A 26,235-nucleotide genomic window follows, 5' to 3' on the forward strand; every position below is an offset into this window, starting at 1 on the left:
TGGTGGTTAGACTCCGATTCAACTTCTAACATCAGTGTTTCAATGCAGGGTTGCCTGAGCTACCGAAAGCCTAATCATGTTGAAAGATACATATATGTTGGCGATGGTAAATCGGTAGAAGTGGAAGCTATAGGGCATTTTAGGTTGTTATTATGTACTGGTTTCCATTTGGATTTGAAAGACACTTTTGTTGTACCGTCTTTTAGACGAAATTTAATTTCTATTTCTTATTTGGACAAATTTGGTTAATGTTGTTCATTTGGAAACAATTCAGTTCATTTGTCTTTAAATTCAAATGTTATTTGAACTGGTTCACTTATGTTAAATGACAACCTTTATATGCTAAACAACATAACTGATTATAGCGAAACCCTGAATGTGGAATCACGTGGTACTAAGCGTAAAATTGAAAATAATAATTTAGGTGCATTATAGCACAAGCGCCTAGGTCGCATTTCTCAAAAGAAAATTGAGCGTCTTGTGTCAGATGGGATTTTGGATTCCTTTGACTTCACAAACCTTAATGTTTGTGTTAAATGAATAAAAGGAAAATAGACCAAACAATCGAAATATGGTGCATATAGAGCTTCAGACGTCTTAAAATTGATACATACAGATATCTATGGGCCATTCCCTACGGCTTCCTGGAATGGTCAACGATACTTCATATCGTTTATAGACGATTATTCTCGTTATGCATACATTTTTCTTATTCAGGAAAAGTCCCAATCGGTGGACGTGTTCAAAACTTTTAAGGCTGAAGTTGAAAATCAACTCAGCAAAAGGATTAAGTGCGTCATATCTGACCGTGGTGGTGAATACTACGGTAGATATGACGGTTCAGGTGAACAACGTCCAGGGCCTTTTGCCAAATACCTATAGGAATGTGGTATAGTCCCACAGTACACCATGCCAGGATCGCCTAGCATGAATGGTGTGTCTGAAAGACGAAACCGGACTCTTAAGGACATGGTAAGGAGTATGATTTGTCTGTCTACCTTACTAGAGTCACTCTAGGGAGAGGCACTTAAGACAACAACTTATATTCTTAATATGGTGCCAACTAAGGCAACTTCCAAAACACCTTATGAGCATTGGACTGGGCGAAAGCCAAGTCTAAAGCATTTTCATGTGTGGGGATGTCCAGCTGAGGCAAGGCCTTATAGGCCTTACAAGAATAAATTGGACTCCCGTACAATAAGCAGTTACTTTATTGGTTACTCTGAAAAATCAAGGGGCTATAAATTTTATGACCCAAATTTAAAATCCATATTTGAGACGAGTACAACCGCGTTATTTGTGGATATTGAGTTTGAAGGGGAAGATAAGGTTAGAAACTTTGTCCTAGAGGAAGAATCTGTATCTATTCCATGTATCTATTCCAGATGCGATTCATATGGTTGCTTTTGAAGAAGCAAATTTGGAACCTCCTCAGGACATAGTTGATGAAACCTTCCCTGCTCAAGGTGAGTTAGTAATTCATGAAGGACAAACTCAAAACCCTCAGGAACATGGACAAGAGGTGCAAGAGCCTATAGCTTTGCGTAGATCCACTAGAGAAAGGAGAAATGCAATTTCGGATGATTACATTTGCTTTCTTTTGGAACATGAGGGTGATGGCTTAATGGACAATGATCCATTAAACGTTCGTGAAGCCATCCAAAGTTCCAATTCGGAAAAGTGGATTGAAGCAATGAAAGAGGAGTATAAATCCATGCAAGACAATAAAGTTTGGGAACTTGTCCCATTACCAGAAGGTAAGAAACCCATTGGTTGCAAATGGATTTTTAAGACCAAGCGGGATTCTAATGGTAATGTGGAGAGGTATAAGGCACGTCTTGTAGCTAAGGGTTTTACTCAGAAGGAAGGGATTGACTATAAAGAGACTTTCTCTCCGGTTTCATCGAAAGACTCTCTTAGGACAATCATGGCTCTTGTAGCACATTATGATTTGGAGCTTCATCAGATGGATGTCAAAACAGCTTTTCTAAATGGAAACATTAATGAAAAGATTTATATGGTGCAACCAGAACACTTTGTAACGGGAGACCGAAAGAATATGGTTTGCAAATTGACAAAATCCATCTATGGGCTAAAACAGGCGTCTCGTCAATGGTACCACAAATTTCATGAGGTGATTCTCTCTTTTGGTTTTGAGATGAATTCAGTTGAAGATTGTGTGTATCACAAGTTCAGTGGGAGCAAGTATATTTTCTTGCTCTTGTATGTGGATGACATACTGCTTGCCACTAATGATGTGGGTACCTTGTTAGAAACCAAGACATTTCTATCCGGTAATTTTGAAATGAAGGATCTTGGTGAAGCTTCATTTGTATTAGGAATCCAGATACACCGAGACAGATCTCGGGGTATTCTTGGATTATCACAAAAGAGCTATATAGAAAAGGTGCTCAAAAGGTATGGCATGCAGGACTGTAAAGTAATGGATACTCCAGTTGCTAAGGGAGACAAATTTAGTCTCAATCAGTGCCCTAAAGGAAATCTGGAAATTCAAGAAATGAAAAATATCCCTTATGCATCAGCTGTAGGGAGTCTTATGTATGCTCAAGTATGTACGCGTCCGGATATAGCGTTCATAGTTGGGGTTTTAGGCAGATATATGAGTAATCCAGGAATGGACCATTGGAAAGCAGCCAAAAGGGTCATGAGGTACTTAAAGAGAACAAAAGACTATATGCTCACATATAGGAGATCAGACCAATTAGAGATCATTGGGTATTCTGACTCCGATTTTGCGGGATGCCATGATAGTAGACGATCTACTTCGGGCTTTGTTTATCTGTTAGCTGGTGGTGCGGTTTCTTGGCATTCTACCAAGCAAGACCTTGTAGCTTCATCCACCATGGCAGCAGAATATATAGCATGTTAGGAGGTATCACTTCAGTCACTGGAATAGATTGTGGATTATGGAAAGGATTGAAAGACCACTAAAGTTATACTGTGACAATAAATCAGCCGTGTTGTTCTCAAACAATAATAGGAGTTAGGCAAAGTCGAAACACATCGACATTAAGTTCCTAGTTGTTAAGGAGAAGGTACAAAGTGGACAACTTTCCATAGAACACTTAGGCACTAACTCCATGATTACGGATCCTCTTACAAAAGCTATGACACCCAAGGTCTTTCATGAGCATGCTGCTCACATGTGTGTTCTAAAGTGTGAGGATTCTTTGATTTAGTGGGAGTTAGAAAGTGCACACTTTTATTATGTTCTATGTAATTTCAGTATTTTTGTATGAATACTTGGTATTCAAACTTCAGTTGATTAATCATTCAGTTTGGTATTCTGTCATTATACTTTGTACAATAAAGTTTTATGTTATTGTTAAGGATCTCAATAAAGTTATGTATGACCAATTCAAAATTGACATGTACAGATCATATTCATGTAATTTTCATGCTACACATTTCATGATGTATCTATGTCATTTAGTTGTGTCAGTGTTGGTGATCATTGTTGAATTAGTCATGACTAATATGGCGAAGTTCCCTGTGATTCGATTTGGAGACAGGACTAAGGGACGGGATAATTTGGGTATGCCTAAGTCATAATGGCAATATTTAAGCGCACAATAAGGATAACATGTACGGAGAATCATATGTGTGACTAGTGGGAGATTGTTAGAATTTCTGACAATTTATGGGTCACAAATATAATTCTGTAACTGTGTTGTGGCCATTATGTAATTAGCCAAAATATAAAATGATCTTAAGTAAATAATTTGGTGGCTAAGGGCATATGTGTCATGAAATAATAATAAGTGTAGATACCTTCAGGCAATTTCTGATTTGATGAAGGGACTGAATCAGAATTATTGCAACTAAAGTAGTAACCACTACGGGGTTACGTTTATGGGTTATGGTCCTCATTTGTAGAGCAACAGGTTTTAAGGTCATTTGTAGAGCAACAAGTTTTAAGGTGTAGGGTTAAGAAAAATAAAGGTGAATTAGGATAGTGTTATCCACAGGGATAAAACACTATCCTAGTTATCCACAACAAGATATAAGGAATTCTCCTCATCAAAAAACAATACCTCACCATAACACACACTCTTAAGCTAAGGCATTTTCTCTCATTCCCCTCTAAAGAGAAACTAAGGAAAACCATTCGGCGCTCTATCATTTGGAAGATCATCGCACCCTCATACCTTCGAGATTCCGGAAATGGCTCAACAAAGTATGTTCTTCATCTTCACCATGAACTCATTTGGGGTTTCTTCGGTCTGGACCACAAATCACAATACTTTACATTGATAGAAAATGGAAAGAAAGTGGAGAGAAAATAATATAATAATTATTAGTATTGATATTTTTTGATACTACCAAATGTATTTCCAAACGATACAACAAATGAACGAATCCCTTTAGGGATGTGTAGTCACCCCTCCTAATAATTTTGCTCTCATAAATCGACCATTGAGCTTTTTTGATCTTTCTAAGGATCAAGTAAAATCTTATACCATTAGATCAACGTCTTGTTGGTTATTAATAATGATATTAATTAACATGCATGTGTTGATTTATTTTCTTTGGAATATTAGGAAATTAGCAACAATTGTAAGTGTGACTAACACCGAATACGAATTTTTTAAATGTCCAGGAAGTCCGCGACAAGAACATTCATCTATAACTTTCTTTACTTTAATATTCATCTAAATATTGGAGAGAAAATACAAATGCATATGTCCCATATTTTTTTTCTTTCATTCCCTTTATTCAATGTAACTAAATAATAGAAAAGCTTTTTTCATTCCTCTAACTTTGGTTAAATCTTTTTTCACCCAAGACTTCTTTTGGGAATTGGTGTGTGAAATTTGTGAACCCCATATCTCTTATAAGTTAAGCATTGTTTTTGTTTATAAATAATATCTACATGCATTAAAAGTCAGCTAGCAAATGAAATTAACTTCTTGCAGGTGAATAAATAGAAAAAATTTACTGAGTTAAAAAATATATTTCACATCTTAACTATTAATTTTATAAAAATCTAATGATTTATATAATTCGAATTAGTAAATAGAACTAAATCATTAGATTTCCATAAAATGAACGAATGAGATGTGAAATAATTTCTTTTAAATTTACCTTTTTGAATAAGTGATTCCCCTCGTAAATAAATCAATTATTAAACATTTATAAATAACAACCTCAATCTCCTTAATCCTTTTTAATTTAAGTTATCATATATATTTCAAGAATTACAATTTTTAAGCAACTTAAAAGAAAATAACATCCTATGGCATTAATGTTCAAATAAAAATTTCACTTTTGAACAAATTGTTCATGTGATATTCGCATAAATTTCCTCAAAATTCAATTGTTATGTGATTTTGTTACGAAAAAGAGAATAGTAAGAAGCATGGGCCATGAGTTGAAGAAATTAGTAAGAAGGTTGGCCCAATCATAATTGTTAGAGAACATAGAGAGCTAGGTCATCATTCCCCAACCCACCGCCTCAGTTCCCTTCTTCTCTTCTCCATCACTAACTCCACTATTCCACTATTCCACTTCACTTCAATCTCCAATACACTCTTTAACATGTAAGTCATTCATTCATTAATTCACACACTCATAATCTTTTCTTATTATTCACCTCATCTTATAATCTTTTCAGGTCTAGAATATGTGTCAAAAATCTCCCTAAATATGCTCTCGAAGACCGTCTCCGAGATTTTTTTTCTCAAAAGGGAGGAGAAATCACTGACATTAAACTTATGCGAACCAAGTAACTATTCCTTATACTTCATCTTTATTCAATCCTAACATCAAATTTATTACTAAATTATTTATATAACCTTTTTTTGTAGAGAGGGTAAGAGTCGTCAATTTGCTTTTATTGGATTTCGTACTGAACATGAAGCTCAACAAGCTATTCTTTATTTCAATAAATCTTACTTTGACACTTGTAGAATTACCTGTGAGGTTTGTTTACTTATTTTTATTTCATTTGTTTTTATTGCTTAAATTAACATCCACATAAATAAGGATGCTATTTACTTTAATGAATTATCAGGTGGCTCGAAAATTCGGGGATGCTGAGCTTCCTCGTCCGTGGAGTCGACATTCATCTAAGAAAGACAGTAAAGTAGTTACTGCAGAACAGGATGCTACGAAAAAGACGAAAAATGCGGCTGGAGGTAAAGGACGAGGAGATAATGCTAAGGACAATGTTGATATTGAGGATGACCCGGAGCTTCAAGAATTTCTTCAGGTTATGCAGCCTCGGGTTAAGTCTAAAATGTGGGCGAATGATACTTCGATTGTAACTGAGGTTGCTGAGAAGAAGCAGCCAATAGCGGATAAGGGTAGTAAAGATAATACATCGGTTTCAATCCAAGGGGAAGACATTGTTGAAAGTGACTCAGTAGTGGATGATGATGATGATGACATTGAAAATATTCGTGAACCCGAGAAGATACCTGAGTTTGGACATGATGGACTCTTGTCTGATACGGACTATTTCAAGAGCAGAGTGACAACAGAGTGGTCTGATTCTGATAGTGACGATGATGAAGACGATGCTGAAGACAGCGATGGTCATGATGATGGAAATGAAGAAAATGGTGATAAAAAATCTTTAGAGAAAACTGGAAGAAATGGTATTAAAAAGTTAGATCTAGAAGAGGGCCAAGAAGATGCTATTCCGAAGGATGTTTCTCACGAAAAGGCTCTGATGGATGCGCCTGAGCAAGGAGGCCAATCATCAAATTCACAAGATGAGAAAAAAGTCGTCGAGTCCTGCCGACTGTTTGTCCGTAATCTGCCATACACCACCACGTACTTATATAGATATATACATCATTTATTTTTCTCTTTCATGTGCAGTATTGTTTTGCCAATTTTTCCACTTATATTGTTTTCAAAAGAAAGAAAGTCTCCAGCAAAAGTTGAGTTGTTTACATTACTAATATCTAGTAATTGATTTTCATCATTGTATTTTTTTGTTACAGTGAAGAGGAACTGGAGGAGCAATTCAGCAAGTTTGGCAGTGTCTCACAGGTTCACCTAGTCGTTGATAAAGATACTAAGCGATCCAAAGGAATAGCATATATTCTGTACTCAGATCCTGAATCAGCAGCCAGGTAACAATTATTGTAGGATATTCTCTTTAGAGAATGTGCAAGTTGCAGATGTAGGCACAATCATTGTACTATTTTGATTTTTACACTTTCCTCCTGCTACTTTCACCTAGAATCGATTATTTAGTGAATGTTGGGGTTGCCCTTTCATCTACGCTTCTTATTTCATATGTTGACTAATGATAGAGGAGCAAGACCACCCATTACAAAGGTGTATGTGAGAAGGAACAAGAAGTTGAAGTAGTTAGTTTGCAAGTTACTTTTAGTTTTACTTTTACTAGTAAGTTACTTTTAGTTACTTTGTAGTTAAGAGCATAAATAAGAAAAGGGAAGGATGGATAGTGGATTGGGTAATCCTTAGAAAGGAAGCGACCGAATTGGAGCAATTCAGTTACTAGGGGATTGGTTCTCTTCTACTCTTATATTCTAACTTTTCCTACAATCAAATTGAATATAGATTCTGCAGACTTTAAATCCAATTGGATTGAATCCTTAGTTCTATTCTTCCTATCTCATTTCTACTTCTAGTTTCTGGATATCAGTGTTAACACTGGTATCAGAGCACCAAGATCCTTGGTGCCCGTGACAAACTCATTCACGAAGCTGCGCATGGTATCAACTCGGACAATGGCAAGAAATGCGGAGGAATGGGCACAGGAAAGAGAGGAATGGCGTCGTGAGAGAGAAGAGCAGCGAATACGGTTCGAATTGCATGAAGCTAAGATGAAAAGATTAGAAGAAGATTTGGCACAACTTACCACTAGGCCTCGGTTTCAACTCTCAACCGACGACGGTAGTGGAAGTGGTGGAGAACATGTGGCAAGGGAAGATTGGAGCAAAGATAAATGGAGGAAATTGGAAATTCCAATTTTTTCTGGTGATGATGCCTATGGTTGGACGAACAAATTGGAAAGATATTTTATGTTGAAAGGAGTTGATAATGGGGAGAAATTACAAGCTACGTTGATGGCTCTGGAAGGGAAGGCCCTTAGTTGGTATCAATGGTGGAGTAGGTGTAATCTCCAACCAACGTGGGAAGGTTTCAAGTTGGCAATCATCTGAAGGTTCCAACCTTCAATGGTTCAGAATCCTTTTGAACAACTTTTAGCCTTAAAACAGCAAGGGACTGTATTGGAATATATTGAATATTTTTAGAAGTATGTTGGAGCGTTGAAGGAGATAGACCCAGAATTTGTGAAGGGTATCTTCCTCAATGGGTTAAAAGAAGAGTTGAGGGCGGAGGTTAGACTGTATGAACATCCTACTTTATCGGAAGTGATTCAGAAGGCTATTATGATAGAAGAGAAGAATTTGATTTGGAGCAAGAAGCCCAATTCTGGTTATTACTCAAGATCAGTGAGTTCCAATAGGAATCCTGGGTTTAGTAAATCGGTGACAGTGGAATCCAAGCCATGGGAAGAGAAAAGAACTGCTCAGGTTGCCGTGGGCAGTGGAACAAGCAGTGTGGGCAGCGTGCAGACTCCAGAAAGCAACATAATCCCGAGGGGGGGGATTTAAGCATCTTAGTGCCGCGGAAATGAGGGAGAAAAGGGAGAAAGGGCATTGTTTCAGATGTGATGAGCCCTATAGCCGTGAGCATAGATGTAAGAATGGTCAATTCCGAATGATAGTGATGGAGGAAGAAGATACAGGGGAAGGGTTGAATGAAGATGAAATGGCAAAATTAAATTTAAAATCTCTCCAATTATCTTTGTGTACTATGGCTGGATTCACAACTAACAAATCGTGGAAAGTAGCAGGAGAAATGGAAGGCAAGGATGTGGTAATCTTGATAGATTGTGGGGCTTCCCACAATTTTATCTCTTCTGAACTTGTGGGAAAATGGTAGCTTAAAGTGCAAGATACTGATGCCTATACGGTGGAGGTTGGAGATGGGCATAAAATTCAATGTAGAGGGAAATGTGCTGAAATGAAGGTGTTGATGCAAGGACTTGAAATAGTTCAGAATTTTTACTTATTTGGGCTCAAGGGTGTAGACCTGGTTTTAGGGCTGGAATGGTTAGCAGAATTGGGGGAGGTCAAGGCTGACTTTGGTAAGTTGGAATTAACCGTGAAGAAGGGAAATGTGATGCATAAGATCAAGGGAGATCCTTCTCTCCATAGAACACAACTATCCTTGAAGGCATTTATGCAGGTTTTAAAGGAAGAAGGGGAAGGATTCATGTTGCAGTGTATGGAAGGTACAGAATCTGAGAAGATAATAGAGATTCCCAAGGCTATTTCAGAAGTGATGAATCAGTTTGCAGAAGTTTTTAAGAGTATTCAAGGTCTTCCACCTCAAAGAACTCATGATCATGCAATCCATCTCAAGGAAGGGGCTGAAATTCCCAACATAAGGCCTTACAAATATCCTCACTATCAAAAGAATGAGATTGAAAAGTTAGTGCTGGAAATGCTGCAAGGAGGGGTCATTCGACCTAGTGTAAGTCCTTACTCTAATCCTGTAGTTTTGGTTAAGAAGAAAGATGGTGGGTGGAGATTTTGTGTTGATTTTAGGTCCCTCAACAAGATCACTATTCCTAATAAATTTCCAATCCCTGTTATAGAAGAGTTATTGGATGAATTGGGAGGGGCAAAATTTTTTTCCAAGCTAGATCTTAAATCCGGTTATCATCAAATAAGGATGAAAGAGCAAGACATTGAGAAAACTGCTTTTAGGACACACGAAGGTCATTATGAATTTGTGGTGATGCCCTTTGGATTGACAAATGCACCCTCTACTTTTCAAGCCTTGATGAATGAAGTCCTTAAGCCCTTTTTGAGGAAATTTGCACTAGTGTTTTTTGACGATATATTGGTATTTAGCCCTACTTTGGAGGATCATTGTGAACACCTCAAGCAAGTTTTACAGGTGCTGCAACTAAATGCTCTTAAGGCTAATCCGAAGAAGTGCACTTTCGGTCAAAACAGATTGGAGTACTTGGGACATATTGTATCATCCGAGGGAGTTGAAGCTGATCCAGCAAAGGTTGCAGCCATGTGTTCTTGGCCTGTTCCCAAGGATGTCAGAGGGTTGAGAGGCTTCTTAGGCCTCACGGGTTACTATAGGAAGTTCGTGAGGGATTACGGGAAGAAGGCAAAACCCCTCACAGATTTATTAAAAAAAGAAGGGTTCAAATGGACTGAACAGGCTACTCAATCTTTTGAGATTCTCAAGGCTGCTATGATTGATCTTCCTAAACTGGCTGTACCAGACTTCTCCAAAGTCTTTGTCATTGAGACGGATGCCTCTAGTAAAGGATTAGGAGCTGTTCTTATGCAAGAAGGAAAGCCCCTAGCGTATTGGAGTCAAGGATTATCTATGAAAGCGCAACAAAAATCAGTTTATGAGAGGGAATTGATGGCTTTAATACAAGCGGTGCAGCGATGGAGACACTATCTATTGGGAAGGCATTTCATAGTCAAAACTGATCAAAGAAGTCTTAAGTTTCTCAATGATCAGAGATTATTTTCTGCGGAACAATTTAAGTGGGTCGTGAAGCTCATTGGGATGGATTTTGAAGTACAGTTCAAACCAGGAAAGCTAAATTGTGTGGCAGATGCTTTGTCCAGAAAAGGGATGTATGCTATATCTTTGATAGACAAGGCTGATATAGAAGGATGGACACAAGAAGTGAAACAAGATCCACGGTGGCAGAAGATGATACAAGACCTCATCATTAAACATGATTCACATTCCGGGTTTGCTTATAAGAATGGGATATTGTTGCATGAAGGTCGATTGGTTTTAGCAAAAGATTCTAACAGAATTCCTCTCATCTTGAGAGAATGTCATGAGTCTCCTATTGGAGGACATTCAGGGTATTTCAGAACCTACAAAAGAGTGGCAAGTTGTGTCTATTGGATTGGGATGAAGGGTGACATTAAACGGTTTGTGGAGGAATGTGAGGTATGTCAAAGGTACAAGCATTCTACTCTCACACCAGGGGGATTGTTGCAACCACTACCTATACCTACTCAGGTCTGGATGGAAGTCTCTATGGATTTTATTGGTGGACTACCGAGGAGCAGAGGTAAAGACACCATATTCGTGGTAGTGGACAGATTGTCCAAATATGCCCACTTTTATGCACTCAGCCACCCCTTCTCTGCCAAAGATGTCGCTCAATTGTTTGTCAATGAGGTAGTGAAATTGCATGGATTCCCTGCAGCTATTATTTCCGACCGAGATCCCATTTTCCTAAGTAATTTTTGGAAAGAATTATTTAGAGTGGCAAGAACACAATTGAAATTAAGTACTTCTTACCACCCTCAAACGGATGGGCAGACGGAAGTAGTGAATAGGTGTCTTGAGGGCTATTTAAGGTGTTTTGTAGGACCCAAACCGAAACAGTGGGGACAATGATTAGCTTGGGCAGAGTTCTGGTGTAACACCAACTTCCATAGTGCTATTGGGATGACTCCCTTCAAAGCGTTGTATGGTCGGGATCCCCCTCTACTTTTGAAAGCAACCGAATTTCCTTCTAAGGTGGAAGAGGTCAATAAATTGTTGCAAAACTATTTTCGACCGAGATCCCATTTTCCTAAGTAATTTTTGGAAAGATTTATTTAGAGTGGCAGGAACACAATTGAAATTAAGTACTTCTTACCACCCTCAAACGGATGGGCAGACGGAAGTAGTGAATAGGTGTCTTGAGGGTTATTTAAGGTGTTTTGTAGGACCCAAACCGAAACAGTGGGGACAATGGTTAGCTTGGGCAGAGTTCTGGTATAACACCAACTTCCATAGTGCTATTGGAATGACTCCCTTCAAAGCGTTGTATGGTCGGGATCCCCCTCTACTTTTGAAAGCAGCCGAATTTCCTTCTAAGGTGGAAGAGGTCAATAAATTGTTGCAAAACAGAGACACTATTTTGGAAGAACTTAAACAGAACTTAACTAAGGCTCAAGAACAAATGAAGAGACAAGCGGACAAACATCGGAGAAATGTGGAATTCCAATTAGGGGATTGGGTGTTCTTGAAGATTCAACCATACAAACTAAGATCTTTGGCTTCTAGACCTTGTGCTAAATTGGCAGCAAGGTACTATGGACCGTATAAGATCATCAGCAAGGTAGGACCAGTAGCATACAAGCTCGAATTGCCTGAACATGCTAAGATCCATCCTGTTTTTCATGTATCTTTATTAAAGAAGGCCATTAAACCGAGTCAGCAACCTCAACCTCTTCCAGCATTGTTGAATGAAGAGTATGAGTTACAAGTAGAGCCTGAAGATGTTCTGGGGTCTAGGGAGAATCAACAAGGATTGGTGGAGGTGTTGGTGAAATGGGCTCAATTGCCAGAAGCGGATAAGACTTGGGAGACAGCATCCAGCATACAAGACAAATTTCCTACTTTTCCCCTTGAGGACTAGGTGGCTCTTTTGGAAGGGGGTAGTGATAGAGGAGCAAGACCACCCATTACAAAGGTGTATGAGAGAAGGAACAAGAAGTTGAAGTAGTTAGTTTGCAAGTTACTTTTAGTTTTACTTCTACTAGTAAGTTACTTTTAGTTACTTTGTAGTTAAGAGCATAAATAAGAAAAGGGAAGGATGGATAGGGGATTGGGTAATCCTTAGAAAGGAAGTGACCGAATTGGAGCAATTCAGTAGGGGATTGGTTCTCTTCTACTCTTATATTCTAACATTTCCTACAATCAAATTGAATATAGATTCTGCAGACTTTAAATCCAATTGGATTGAATCCTTAGTTCTATTCTTCCTATCTCATTCTACTTCTAGTTTCTGGATATCAGTGTTAACAACTAACTTTCCATGTTTACACCATTGTCTATTTAAAGGTGTTTTAGCGGGTAGGCAAATGGATTTGATTTGATAGCTTTATTGAATATTCTAAGAATGACTTGGAATTTGAATCAAAAGTAGTTTGGAAATACTTAATACCCTGTCAACCAAATTGTAGCTAAAATATCAATGGACTTCATAAAGCTGCCACCTTTTACTATTGTTTGCTTTATGTACATTTAATCATGCTTCTTCTAACACTAATGTTGTTTCCCAACTTCATGTAGTACTTGTTATCCACTGAATATGTTTGTAAATTTGTTTTGCTGATGACTCACGTAACAGAATGGTAATTGCTTGTCAGGGCTCTAGAAGAGTTAGATAATTCAATCTTTCAAGGAAGATTGTTGCATGTTATGCCAGCCATACAAAGACCTTCAGACAACAAAGAGTATGTAAAGCATGAATGATGCATTGTGGATAGTGTTCAAATTTTGATTTTGATTTTATTTGTTTGCTTTATGACTGTAGGAACAATGTTTCCAAGGACCAACAGTCTAAATCTCTCAAACAACGGAGAGTAGAGGAAAGGAAAGCGGCTGAAGCTAGTGGAGATACAAGAGCCTGGAATAGTCTGTTCATGCGCCCTGATACAGTATGTTTCTTGAAACTTAAATTGCCAACAATGGTTCTATTCTTTCAGCCTTTGTAGAGTAATCAAAAGTACATTAAAGGATTTGCATTTCTCCCCCTGCTCTGGAACAGTTTATGTTGATTAGGTTTAAGAGATTTGGCCAATTGGAGGCGAAACAATAGGAAATGTGCTGTCTTCACAACCCTTTAGTGATTTAATTGGAGACGGGTGCTATAATTTTTAGGATATCATCCCGCCCCTTATCCTTGCCTCTATATTTCGAAGGAGTTGCTATTTTTAACAAATATAGAAATTTGGCATATTTGGTTCCCTTTTTATTATGTTGTTATTATGTCATCTGCTGTACCGCTTTTTGGCTGTATATTTTCTCTTTTTCGTCCTAATATATTCCCTTTTCATATAAAATTTTCATTTTATTTACAATTTTTTTTTATTTTGTGGGGATACCTGTAGTAAGAGAATTTGTAATTTCTTTGTCTCATACATTCATTTTTATTGACAATATTATCTTCCCCCATAGGTTGTGGAAAACATTGCTCTGAAATATGGTGTCAGTAAAAGTGATTTACTTGACCGTGAAGCTGATGATCTTGCCGTACGTATTGCTCTGGGAGAAACTCAAGTGATAGCAGAGACAAAAAATTCATTTAAAAATGCTGGAGTGAATGTGGAAGCTCTGGAGGAACTTACCAATGGTAAAGTTGATGGCGTAAAAAGAAGTAACCACGTGGTTTTAGTGAAGAACTTGCCCTATGGTTCTACAGAAAGTGAACTTGTGAAGATGTTTGGGAAATTCGGTAGTTTGGATAAAATCATTCTCCCTCCGACAAAGACTTTAGCCCTGGTATATTTTCTTTCCCCATAGTCCTTTGCAGTTTTTGAATATTCCATTTTCAATGTTATTTATGTCAAGCTTCAAATTATTTGGTGATCATATCCCAGGTTGTTTTCCTTGAACCAGCTGAAGCGCGAGCAGCTTTTAGAGGATTATCTTACAAGCGTTACAAGTAAGGTTTTCCTTTTATTTTCTTATGGCCATTAGTTCCCCTCAGCATTATTAAATAAGATTTTTTTTACTTCTATAAATTAACCATCAAACCATTAGGTGGCTATCCTCCATGAACCAATTGACTATTCCTTCTCTCCCCGATCTTCATTGAAAAGGAGAGAAAAAACGGAAGTAGACTTATTGTGCATCTACAAGTGTTAGGCAGTCCCGAAGGATAAAGTTATATGAGAATTGTGCCATAACTTGGAATTCATTAGTTGAGATAGAGGGAAAAGTAAATCTCAGATGAATAACACAACACAACCATGACTTAGTTTTTTTGTACCTCATGGGTGAATAATCTTGGCTTTTACAGTTTTATTTTTTATTTTTTGAAAATAGTTTCCTTCCATTATCTGCAAAAATGAAGTGCTACCCGTGCTAAAAGAAGACACTTAATTGTCTGTACTATGATGATTCTTGGAAGCTTTTTAATTTGTTTCATATTATTCCACTTAGGGATGCGCCATTATATTTGGAGTGGGCTCCTTCCAATGTTCTTATCCCAAATTCAACATCTAAAAACAATGGAATGGATGGTGCAATTGGTGAAAATGACGCCAAGCGACAGATATTGGAGCAACATGTAGAAAGAATATCAGATGTGGACATCGATCCGGACAGAGTGGAGGTATGACCTATTATTGTTTTCCTATAGTTTTATGCCGTGTTCTCAGATGTATTAGTCTTTTGTGAGAATTAGTGGAAGATAGTAAAAGAGAGGGATAAGTTCTAAGCATAAATATAAGCACAGTAACATATCAGCCTAAGTTTTAGTTTTTAGATGCAAGTGACAATAAAATAATGATAGAAATGAGATATTCATTTTGCATGTTTACTACCTGTAGAAGTTCTGTATATCATCTCATTATCTGATTTAAGCAAACTACTACAATACAATGATCTAGGAACAAATATATCAGAAATGAGTATTTGATATTTCATTTTAAATAAAAAGGCTGAGGAATGAGGTGGGAATTTGGATTGAAGTCGCCATCCTCGCCAGTACAGAAATTGTTTTGATATTCATATCCTTTTCTGCATCATGGTGTCAGCATGGAGAAATATTGTATAGATTAATTTGCATATCATTCAATATTTATTTTTGGAATTATCACGATTAGTTGTTCTATTATTAATTAATCTATGATGCACAGGCTCGGTCCCTGTTTGTCAAGAACCTCAATTTCAAAACAACAGATGAGGGTTTGAAGAGCCATTTTAATGAACACGTGAAAGGGGGAAAAATTTTGAGTGTCAAGGTAATAATGGGTTTAAGTGCTAGCACTTTACTCTGTATTTTCTTAGCACCTTTTGCATATATTTATTTTGCTGCTGTGACAAATAGGTAAAGAAGCATTTGAAAAATGGAAAAAATGTTTCTATGGGGTTTGGATTTGCTGAATTTGACTCCATGGAGACTGCCAGAAATGTTTGCAGAGATTTACAGGTATTCAAACATTTGAACCAAACTTTGTTCGTCTTTAATTTTGTTTTGGACAAGAGCTAAGTACATGAGAAGAGGATAAGACACCCTTACAAAATAATTATAGTTATGATTTGTTGGTTTTTGTTGTTCTTTTTAAATTTGGTGTAGGGGACTGTTTTGGATGGGCATGCTCTTATTTTACAACTATGTCAAGTCAAGAAGGACGGGGATGTGCGAAAGACAGTTGACAAGGATAAGAGCTCAACAAAGTTGCTTGTAAGAAATGTTGCTTTTGAGGCAACAGAGAAGGATCTGAGACAGTTGTTTACTCCATTTGGTCAGGTGATTATTTAATGGTGATAATTAGTGCCAATTGCAACTACGTATTCTTTCTTTCTCCTGTCCATTACTAAATGCATCTATTACCAGAATGACATACATATTCTAGGGGAATAATACCAACCTCTCTCGTAGTTATCTTAAGTTTATAAAAATGTTTTGAATAGAATGAATCTAAAGCTTATTAGTAATAATGGGTGGTGCTGAACCACTTTGAAGGTGTTCGCAATCTGTAACCTGCTACAGAGTGTGTAGACTTGTTTTATGTTGAACATTTGAGTTCGATGCCTTCTATTAAAATGATGATAACATGCAATTATGTTAAAAATGGTTCCAGAAAAAATGGCCTGGAGCTTCACATGATTTGTAGATCTTACATCATTGACATGAGGCTATTCTCGAAATATATGCATTGTTTTCTTTTCACTTATGTTTGATGACTAAAAAACTGTGCAGATTAAAAGCTTAAGGTTGCCAATGAAGTTTGGAAATCATAGAGGTTTTGCCTTTGTGGAGTATGTTACTCAGCAAGAGGCACAGAATGCACTTAAAGCACTTTCAAGTACCCATTTGTATGGCAGGCATCTGGTGAGTGAAACTAAATTATGGTTTTGAGTAATTTTATGTCATGCCAAGACTTCAAATATTTGAAAAAACTAACTGACCGCATTTTTCAGGTGATCGAGAGAGCGAAAGAAGGTGAGAGTTTGGAAGAACTGCGGGCGAGAACAGCTGCTCAATTTAGTGATGAACAAAATGGATTTCAAAATTCTACGAAGAAAAGGAAGCACGTGGCTATATTAGATGAAAGAAAGATGAAGTTTGAAAGGTTTGATGATTAGTATGGTGCAAAGATCCAAACATGCTTATGTGTGTATCCCAGATTTCAGGGATAGCAATTTTGTTGTAACTTATATAATATGCCATTGGGCCCTTCTATTTGCATTTACACCGTCCCGAAGATGGAGACAAAGGATATTGGCATCACCATTTTGTGTTGGCCTTACTTGTTCTCTGTTGATAAAGTCTGAATGGGGATTCTAAGAAAATATACTGCTAAAACTAACTTATATGAAACAACCTCGTCATTTTGTCAATATATCATTCATAATTCATATCTTAAACAGTAATTGGTAATTACTATCAATAAAATCCGTAACAAGATCTGTCACATTTTCATCTGTTTGGACTTGGTCTTCGATCCTCATTGTAAACACCAAGAGTGAATCTTAAAAAAAATCCGTAACAAGTTCTCTGCACCTTACGCTACACAGTTTCATTGTTATTAGCTTGGTCTAAATGCTACTTCGCACATGAATTAGGTGTCTCGATGGTCTTGTCAATGTACCAAATTTGGACATCATTATCTTTGTCTAATTCCAAGTTAGACAATTGTCTTTGAAAACTATAATACCAAATTTGTGCTAACTAAAATACCAAATCACATTATAATGGATACGTACAAATCCTTTTGAAAATTTAGTCATCATTATTTTTTTGCCTATTTAATTTGGATATATATCTGTTGTCTTAAAAATTATGTCACTGTATCATTATTTGTGATTAATTAAAATAAAAATTAATTATTAATCTTTTAATTTAAAAATATTTTTTTAACCAATGCTAATGATACATATAATGACACAACTTGTGGAATTATATGCTCTTATTTAAGTTTGGCAAAATTAGGTTTCTTCTTCAAAGTTGATGAATTTATGCTCTAGTCTTCAATTTTTTTGGTTTGGATAGTTAGATATTCCAAACAAAATTTGATTTTAGTAACTAATCCGAATATTACTACCAACCACATAAACAACCAATATGAAACATGTCATATGTGGATATTAAATTGTTAGTCATATCATCACTGAGAATTAAAAGCAAGCTTTTGGAACATCTAAAGACCACAACCAATAAAAAATTAAAATTAAAACCCGATCAATTTTTAGAAATAAAAATTATTTGTAACTGTTACTACAACTCTCTTAATTATGTCTTACTACTATATCTGTTGTTTAGGAAAATAAATTTGTTTATACGTATCTATATCTTTAGAAAATTGACAAAACATTTATGATTGTTCTACTTAGCTAACTAATAAGAAGGATAATAAATGAAAATGAATAATTATAACTATTGTAGAAACATACAGTGCATAATAGTAATATATTTTATAAACTTAATACAAATAGTCACACTAATGAAAAATCCAACATGACATTTCTTTAGGTAAAGTTACTTAATCAATTAAATAAACTGAACCATTCCTTAAAGTTGGATCACCATATTGATATCTTATTGATTTTTTATAAGCTAAAGAATTTTATTAAAGGAGAATAGAGATGCTTAATCTAAATTTTCCTTTACTCAGCTTATTAACAGGACAAGAACCCCAAATATAAGATAAATGGTTAATACACCAGCTAAGTCAAAAGTGCATTGCTCTACATAAGAAGAACCAACCCAAGATCTATGTTAAATCAAGTACATAATATGTATATAATCTGCTTTAGTCCCATTGAAAACGGATTCATTTCTTATAAGATTAAAACAAATTTATTTGATTTTTAAAACATTATTAACAAGTGCTACAATTTCATAGCCGGGTAAGATTAGTCATCAACAGCATTAATATCATGTTAACTTTGCTCACTAGAATTTTACACAAACCATAGACACAAAGCTGTAATATATTCTCAAAATGGTGGATTAATTACATTCAAGCATGGTTCATTGGAAGCAACTTACATAATAAACTATGAAAAACTACACCAGAAAAGAAGAAAGATAGACACTAAGAAAAAAAAAGGTCAATACGAAACTCATCATATAATCTATTACATTACAAGCATGTCAAATATATGAAATTGGATAACAAGGGATTGCTTGAATTAGAAAACGTATTGTATCTTTCATTTTCTACTCTCATTGATAATTATAACCAGTTCATATTTTCATTTTCTTTTGGTTAATTATGATTTTTAACTTATTTTTATTCCATACTTTCATAAATTTGTACGAAAACAGTATAAAGTTCTTTTCACTGTTTATTGTATGAATATTTCAAAATGATAAAAACATGATATAATATTTATAATTAACAGTAAATATATAATAATGGAAATACAATCACCATTATAATTATTTGTAGAAATTAAAAATAGACAATCATTTCTGAAACTCAAAAGATCACAAGTCACCTCAATTTTTGTTTCCCACTTTCACAATGAACTCTCCTCATCATGTTCAATCTCAGAAGCTGGTTCATCATCTTCTTGCATGCAATCCATACCAAAAACTCCATGGCCAAAGCCAAATGCTTTTATGTGATCTTTTAGAGACCTTTTATGTTTGAAATCAGACCCACATAAACAATACCATATTTTGCCACAGTTCTTCTCATGTGTCCTCCAATCACCTTTTACTGCAAAAGCTTTGCCACATTTTATGCATGTATAGGGTTTTACTCCATGCTTTCTCTTATAGTGAGTTTGAAGGGTTCTAAAATCCTTGAGTGGCTTTGCTCTTGGGTGGTCAATGTTGTGCTTGCAATCTGGTGCACAACAAAAACATGGAAGCCTTAACATAGCTGTTGGTTGTGTTCCTTTTAGAGAATCAGACCCCTTTCTGTATTGAGATCCATGCCCCCACATATGCATCTGCAAGAATTAACTATTAGACTCGAGCTAGAATCCTCTCCCATAATAGAGAGAGAAGTGTTGTGTAAAACAAGGCAAAAAGAGGTTTATGATGCAACCATATTTGAATCTTACTTAACACATATAATATATTGTCTATATATTGATGCATTTTTTATATAAATTCTATAGACCTAAGTTTCAAAGCCCCCTTAAGAAATTAACTAATGAATCTACGAAAACAGATATACTGATTGCTATAAAGTCGAAGGCAGGTACTAAGCAAACCTATTATTTTCAGCTTCTCCTCCGTATTCATGTGAAAATTTTGATATATTGTAAAAATAAAAATCCAGTTAATAAACTCGGAAAAAAAAAGTAATTAACATAGTTTTCCAGCCAACGCTCTAATTATATTTCTAATTTCCATAATAAGATAAGATGACAAGTTATAGTAGTAACTAAAAGTTCGTACAGATTTGCACCCAAAAGGCCAAAACAAAGTCAATTTGTTCAGATATCAAATAAGCTTTCTCATACAATTCTACTTAAATTATATATATATATATATATAATGATCTCATCTCAGACATGTCTTTCTATCTTTTTTATTACTTTCCAGTGCTTTTTAAAGGCTGCAGTGTCTTCAGGGTCTGGCACTCTTGATGATGAACATCTGAATCGTGAAAGAAAGCATTCTTATTACTTATTACAATTTTGTTTTACTACTTTTCCATTCACTTGCAGTCTGGTTAGGCTGTGCAGCACAATGTTCTAGGTGAAATAAAAGCACAAGATGGAAGAGACTTCAACAATATTTTTTAATAAGTTTCTAAAAGAAAACAAAAACTTTCATTAATTAAAGTACTGTATAGTCTGAGACGAAATAGTCGCGTTCAGGTTTGAACAAAGAAGAAAACAACAAAACCAGACCATGCAAAAGGGACTAAGGAATAAGAAATCAAAATGATGAAACACAGAAGGAACTAGTTACCTATTTATCTACTTGTTTATTGTTAAAAATTGACATAAGATGACATAAAAAGGCACAAAAACTGGAAGGGGTAGATCAGGGTTTACATATCCAAAATGTTCCAACCTTCCATGTACACCCTGAGCTACACTTTTGGCAACACCTTTCATGTTTATAGCCACATGAGACATCTCTCAGGTTTATAGAACACTTGGCACCTGTATGGACATATATAAAATGTAAATAAAGGTGTACCTGAAGATTGTTGTATCTGTTGAAAGTTTTAGAGCAGACATGACATGAGAACTGTGTAGGACCAATGAGAATCTGAGAAGGGGTGGGAATCCAATACTGACCCTTGTTCAATCCATCAAAAGGGTGTGCAGAAATCATATTCACTCTCTCTTTTTCTACACAAGTTGAGACCTTCCTTGACCCCAGATCAGAAGAAGAAGTATCCATTCTTGGAAGCCCTATGTTAAGGGAAACAGTATCAGCTGTTCCATCATATTCAGTACCAGTGAAAAGATTCTCAAGATATTTGTCCTCTTCTGAAACACTATTACGGTTTGAAGGTTCAATATTTTGGTGGTGCTGCTTTGTGAGGCTTAATTTGTTTATGAGAGGAAGTGCTTCTATGAGAGGAGGGGAAGGAGGACATGCAATATTATTAGAGGGCGAAGCTTCAGATTGAATTTCAAATCTGTTGTTTGATGAGTAAACAAGAGGGTATAATGAAGAAGATGAGAAAAAGTAGTTGGATTGATCATGAGCATCATAAGGTTGAAGGGGCATGAAGTTGAACCACCCATCGAATAATTTGGAATTAGGATCTGTCATGGTGCAATGCTTAATGCAATTTGGTCACGGATTTTGGTTATTTCTTTGGCCAATTGTTAGAGTGATGATATATAAATATGTTGGTTGTATCTGTGTGAGTGTGTGAGAGAGAATATTAATGGAGGGTCATAGATAAGTTTGAAGGGAAAAGAAGAAAGCAAAAAAGAGTGTGGAAAGTGAAGAAATTACCCCTGAAAACAAATAAGGGAAATTAAAGGAGAAAGGGAAAGGGAAAGGTAGAGTCAGAGATTTGAGTTGCAGCTGTTGTCTCCCAAGAGATAGAGTTTGTTGCACCACCACACACACAGAAGTGTGTATCCTCTTAAAATCTTGTTCTTGATAGTGCTCCACGTATTGAAATCATGTTACAACTGGGAACTTCTCCAAAAAGGACTTGTTACCAGCAATGAACCTTGAATTATAAGAGAGATATGACAAGGTCAGATCATTTTCTACATGGTGTTAGTTTTGGTACATTTTTTTATCTCTACGAGTTCAGTATCATGTATTCATTTCATGTGTCACTTTTTTGATTGATTTATAAAATACTACATTGTATAATGTTATTGTATAAATTACATTTTTCATGAACAATCAGAAAAAAATAAATCATGTATAAAATGAGACAGCAAATATTATTATATAAATTAGTTACCCCTACGTAAAAATGTTTGTCCTATACTCCAATTTTAAAGTAAGTGCAGAGAACTGATAAATGTGATAAGCCTTATATTCATATGTTGTAGATTTTTATTTTCTGGTTGAGGGAATTGATAACAAGAAGATTATAATGAATCGTAAATTACGACAAGTTCACTAATATAATCCATGTCTATATTACATTGAAAAATCGGGGTCAACCCACTACGAGGTTTAGGATTTATCGCAGAACCATGTTGTCGGTACGATAAACCTGAATTAGTTGTGAGCATTTAAGAGACAAGAACTGTCTTAGAAATCATCAAACAAATATACAAAATTATGGCACCATATCCAATAGTGCAATTGATATATTTTGCTGACGAACCAGACAAAAAGCCAGACATATAGAATGGTTGCAGGAGTATAAAATTAGCATTGGCTAACAATTATATATTTGAATCAATGATAATAAAACAAAAATAACAGTAATAATAAATTTTTTATTTGATATTCATTGATTCAAGGTACCATATAAAGATAAGATATGCAACATATGTGTTAAGATATTTAGGTATTTCTTCTCTGAATAAATTGCTATTTGTTAGGGAGTTTGTTGCTTTTACTTTTTCTTTAGGATAATCCCATGTTATTAGGTATTGTTATACGTGGCATTAGTGGTTTCCTTATCCAGTTACTTGCATTGTGTATTTAACTCTATTTTCAAGTCAATAAACCACTACTGCATTTTGTAGCAATTCAACCTCTATTTTTTAACATTTGGTATCAGAGCTCCATACTGGGGCCTGATTTAAAACAAAAAAGCGCAGCAGCTTTCATTCTCTGTGCAGCAAGTTTTTTTTTGATGGCTTCTGACAGCTTTGTGCAACCTGCTATTCCACGCTTCGATGGTCACTATGACCACTGGAGTATGTTGATGGAAAATTTCTTGTGATCCAAGGAATACTGGACTCTCGTGGAAACTGGCATCATTGAACCTACTAATGAGACAATTTTAACAGAAGCACAAAGAAAGACATTGGAGGATCAAAAATTGAAGCATTTGAAGGCAAAGAATTATTTGTTTCAAGCAATAGATCGTGCTATACTGGAGACAATCCTAAAGAAGGATACTGCCAAAGATATTTAGGATTCAATGAAGAAAAAGTACCAAGGCACTGCACGGGTGAAACGTGCACAACTCCAAGCTCTTCGCAAAGAGTTTGAAATTCTTCACATAAAGGAAGGAGAGTCAGTCAATGATTAATTTGGAAGAATAGTATCAACTGCAAACAAGATGTGTGTTAATGGAGAAAAGCTAGAGGATATTGTAGTCATTGAGAAAATCCTTCGCTCAATGACACGTAAATTTGACTATGTGGTGTGTTCTATTGAAGAATCGAATGACATAGATTGTCTTTTGATTGATGTGCTGCAAAGCTCACTCTTAGTTCATGAACAGAGGATGACTAGACATATTGTGGAGGAGCAAGCCTTGAAAGTCACTGCTCATGAAGGAAATATTTTTCAAGGAAGAGGACGTGGAGGATTTCAAGGAAGATGTAGAGGTAGAGGACGCCAATCTTACAATCAAGGAACACAATTTAACCAGGCAAGGGTGGAATGTTATCATTGTCACAAGCATGGCCATTATCGAATGTCCTCGAAAAAGAGAAGGAATCTAAGGTAAATTTTCTGAAACTGAAGGAGAAGTACTATTGATGGCTTACATTGATAAGAATAATTCATCAAGCAATACTTGGTATCTAGATTCTGGTTGTAGCAAACACATGTGTGGGAACAAATCTTTGTTTTGTGATTTGGATGAAACCTTGAGAGAAACTATTAAGCTAGGTAACAATTCTTCCACTACTGTTATGGAAAAGGGAATATTAAATTCCATATAAAAAACAACATTGTGCATACAATTGTCAGTGTGTTTTATATCCCAGATTTGAAAAGCAATCTCATTAGTATGGGCCAACTACAAGAAAAAGGTTATATCATCATCATCCAACAAAGTAGGTGTCAAATTCATCATCCAGAGAAGGGCCTAATAGCAAAAACTGAAATGACAGCCAATCGAATGTTCCCTCTACACATTCAGTATGGTGTCCAGAGGTGTTTCTCCATAAGAGTTCAAGATCCAACATGGTTGTGGCACTTGCATTATGGTCATTTGAGTTTCAAAGGCTTGAAAATCCTACATGAGAAGAACATGGTGAAAGGACTGCCTAATATCAACAATCCCATATAAATATGTGAAGATTATATTGTTGGTAAACATCATCGTGACTCTTTCCCACAAGGAAAAGCAAGGAGAGCAAAACAAATCTTACAGTTGGTGCATTCAGACATTTGTGGACTTATCAATCCAACATCGAACGAAAACAAAAGGTATTTTGTTACCTTTATAGATGATTTGAGTCGAAAAACATGGACTTATTTCTTGCAGGAGAAATATGAAGCTCTTGCTGTTTTTAAAAGCTTTAAGGCTCGAGTTCAAAAAAGTTCTGGCAAGTATATTCAGATCCTTCGTACAGATCGTGGTGGCGAATTTAATTCACATAACTTTGTAAGTTTTTGTGAATTACATGGAATACAGAGGCAACTTACTACTGCATACACACCGCAACAAAACAGTGTGGCTGAAAGAAAGAATAAGACGATTATGAATATGGTGTGAAGCATGTTGTTGAAGAAGGATATTCCAAAGACTTTCCGGGCAGAAGCAGCAAATTGGGGTGTTCATGTACTCAATAGAAGTCTCACTCTTGCTTTAAAAAACATAACACCACAAGAAGCTTGGAGCGAAGTCAAGCCATCCATTGGTCACTTCAAAATCTTTGGGTGTATAGCATATGCACATGTTCCAGATGAAAAGAGAACAAAGCTTGATGATAAAATTGTGAAGTGTGTCTTTATCGGGGTTAGTGAGGAACCCAAGGCATACAAATTATATAATCTCAATACCAAGAAATTAATCATCAGTCGAGATGTTCTATTTGATGAAGAAAATACATGGGATTGGAGAAGCAGTTCCGAGCAACCACAAACTTTAATTGATGTTGAGGAAATTGGTGGGGAAAGTGAGGGAGCTGAATCACAATTGCAGCCTCCTGTTCAGTCTGTTGGCGAAGTTTCTCAAAGTCCTTCTTCTAGTGTTTCACTTCCAAATGAAGGTCAATCCACTATTTTAGAACCACAACGACAAAGGAGAAGACCAACTTGGATGATAGATTATGTGAATCGAGATAAATTATCAGATGAGGATACTATTGCACATTTTGCTATGTTTGCAGGCTCTAATCCTATGTTGTTTGATGAAGCAGTGAAAAAAGAAAAATGGAAAAAAAGCCATGGATGCAGAAATTGAAGCAATAGAGAAAAATGAGACTTGGGAGTTAACTGATCTTCCTAAAGGACAGAAAACCATTGGTGTGAAGTGGGTTTATAAGACAAAGCTGAATGAAAAGGGAGAAATTGACAAGTTCAAAGCAAGGTTGGTTGTAAAAGGCTATAAGCAAGAGTATGGTGTTGATTATGAAGAGGTTTTTGCTCCTGTAGCAAGACAAGATACAATTCGTTTGGTAGTTTCATTAGCAGCACAAAATTCATGGCCCATCTTCCAACTTGATGTAAAATCAGCCTTTCTTAATGGTGAACTACACGAGAAAGTCTATATTGAGCAGCCACCCGATTATGTGATAAAAGGGATTGAACATAAGGCTTATAAACTGAAAAATGCCTTATATGGTCTGAAGCAGGCACCTCGAGCTTGGTATAGTTGTATTGAAAATCACTTTGAGAAGGCAGGCTTCAAAAAGTGT

General features: G+C 36.0%; 2 protein-coding genes across 3 annotated transcripts in view; one reads left to right on the plus strand and one right to left on the minus strand.

The window, feature by feature from the left end:
* LOC109355000 (multiple RNA-binding domain-containing protein 1) overlaps positions 1 to 17,371 on the plus strand; it is a 29,399-nt gene extending 12,028 nt beyond the window's left edge. Inside the window, exons 1-15 of one of the 2 annotated variants that reach the window (XM_019597877.1) lie at positions 5,414 to 5,561; positions 5,636 to 5,746; positions 5,829 to 5,943; positions 6,035 to 6,798; positions 6,972 to 7,103; positions 13,209 to 13,295; positions 13,376 to 13,499; positions 14,020 to 14,343; positions 14,442 to 14,506; positions 15,007 to 15,178; positions 15,705 to 15,809; positions 15,896 to 15,997; positions 16,145 to 16,318; positions 16,772 to 16,903; positions 16,993 to 17,371. In XM_019597877.1, coding sequence (XP_019453422.1) covers positions 5,560 to 5,561; positions 5,636 to 5,746; positions 5,829 to 5,943; positions 6,035 to 6,798; positions 6,972 to 7,103; positions 13,209 to 13,295; positions 13,376 to 13,499; positions 14,020 to 14,343; positions 14,442 to 14,506; positions 15,007 to 15,178; positions 15,705 to 15,809; positions 15,896 to 15,997; positions 16,145 to 16,318; positions 16,772 to 16,903; positions 16,993 to 17,157 — 2,574 coding nt within the window. In that variant the 5' untranslated portion in view covers positions 5,414 to 5,559 and the 3' untranslated portion in view covers positions 17,158 to 17,371. Of the gene's footprint in view, positions 1 to 5,413; positions 5,562 to 5,635; positions 5,747 to 5,828; positions 5,944 to 6,034; positions 6,799 to 6,971; positions 7,104 to 13,208; positions 13,296 to 13,375; positions 13,500 to 14,019; positions 14,344 to 14,441; positions 14,507 to 15,006; positions 15,179 to 15,704; positions 15,810 to 15,895; positions 15,998 to 16,144; positions 16,319 to 16,771; positions 16,904 to 16,992 lie in introns of those variants that run through there. The other variant, XM_019597878.1, reaches the window with a different exon arrangement.
* LOC109353654 (zinc finger protein WIP2-like) lies at positions 19,502 to 22,068 on the minus strand. The gene is made up of 2 exons (XM_019595994.1): positions 21,182 to 22,068; positions 19,502 to 19,974 (listed from the first exon to the last, which is right to left on the minus strand). The coding sequence occupies exons 1-2, from the start codon at positions 21,764 to 21,766 to the stop codon at positions 19,537 to 19,539; spliced, it is 1,023 nt and encodes a 340-aa protein (XP_019451539.1). The 5' UTR covers positions 21,767 to 22,068; the 3' UTR covers positions 19,502 to 19,536.

Source organism: Lupinus angustifolius, chromosome LG08, assembly GCF_001865875.1.
Source record: "Lupinus angustifolius cultivar Tanjil chromosome LG08, LupAngTanjil_v1.0, whole genome shotgun sequence".
Classification (NCBI taxonomy): domain Eukaryota; kingdom Viridiplantae; phylum Streptophyta; class Magnoliopsida; order Fabales; family Fabaceae; genus Lupinus; species Lupinus angustifolius.

Bases quoted from the DNA above. Each gene is read 5' to 3' on its own strand.
- LOC109353654 (XM_019595994.1), bottom strand. From the start codon at position 21,766: ATGACAGATCCTAATTCCAAATTATTCGATGGGTGGTTCAACTTCATG. The intron at 19,975-21,181 runs GTACACCTTTAT...TAATTCTTGCAG, and splicing joins ACAGATACAACAATCTTCAG to ATGCATATGTGGGGGCATGG.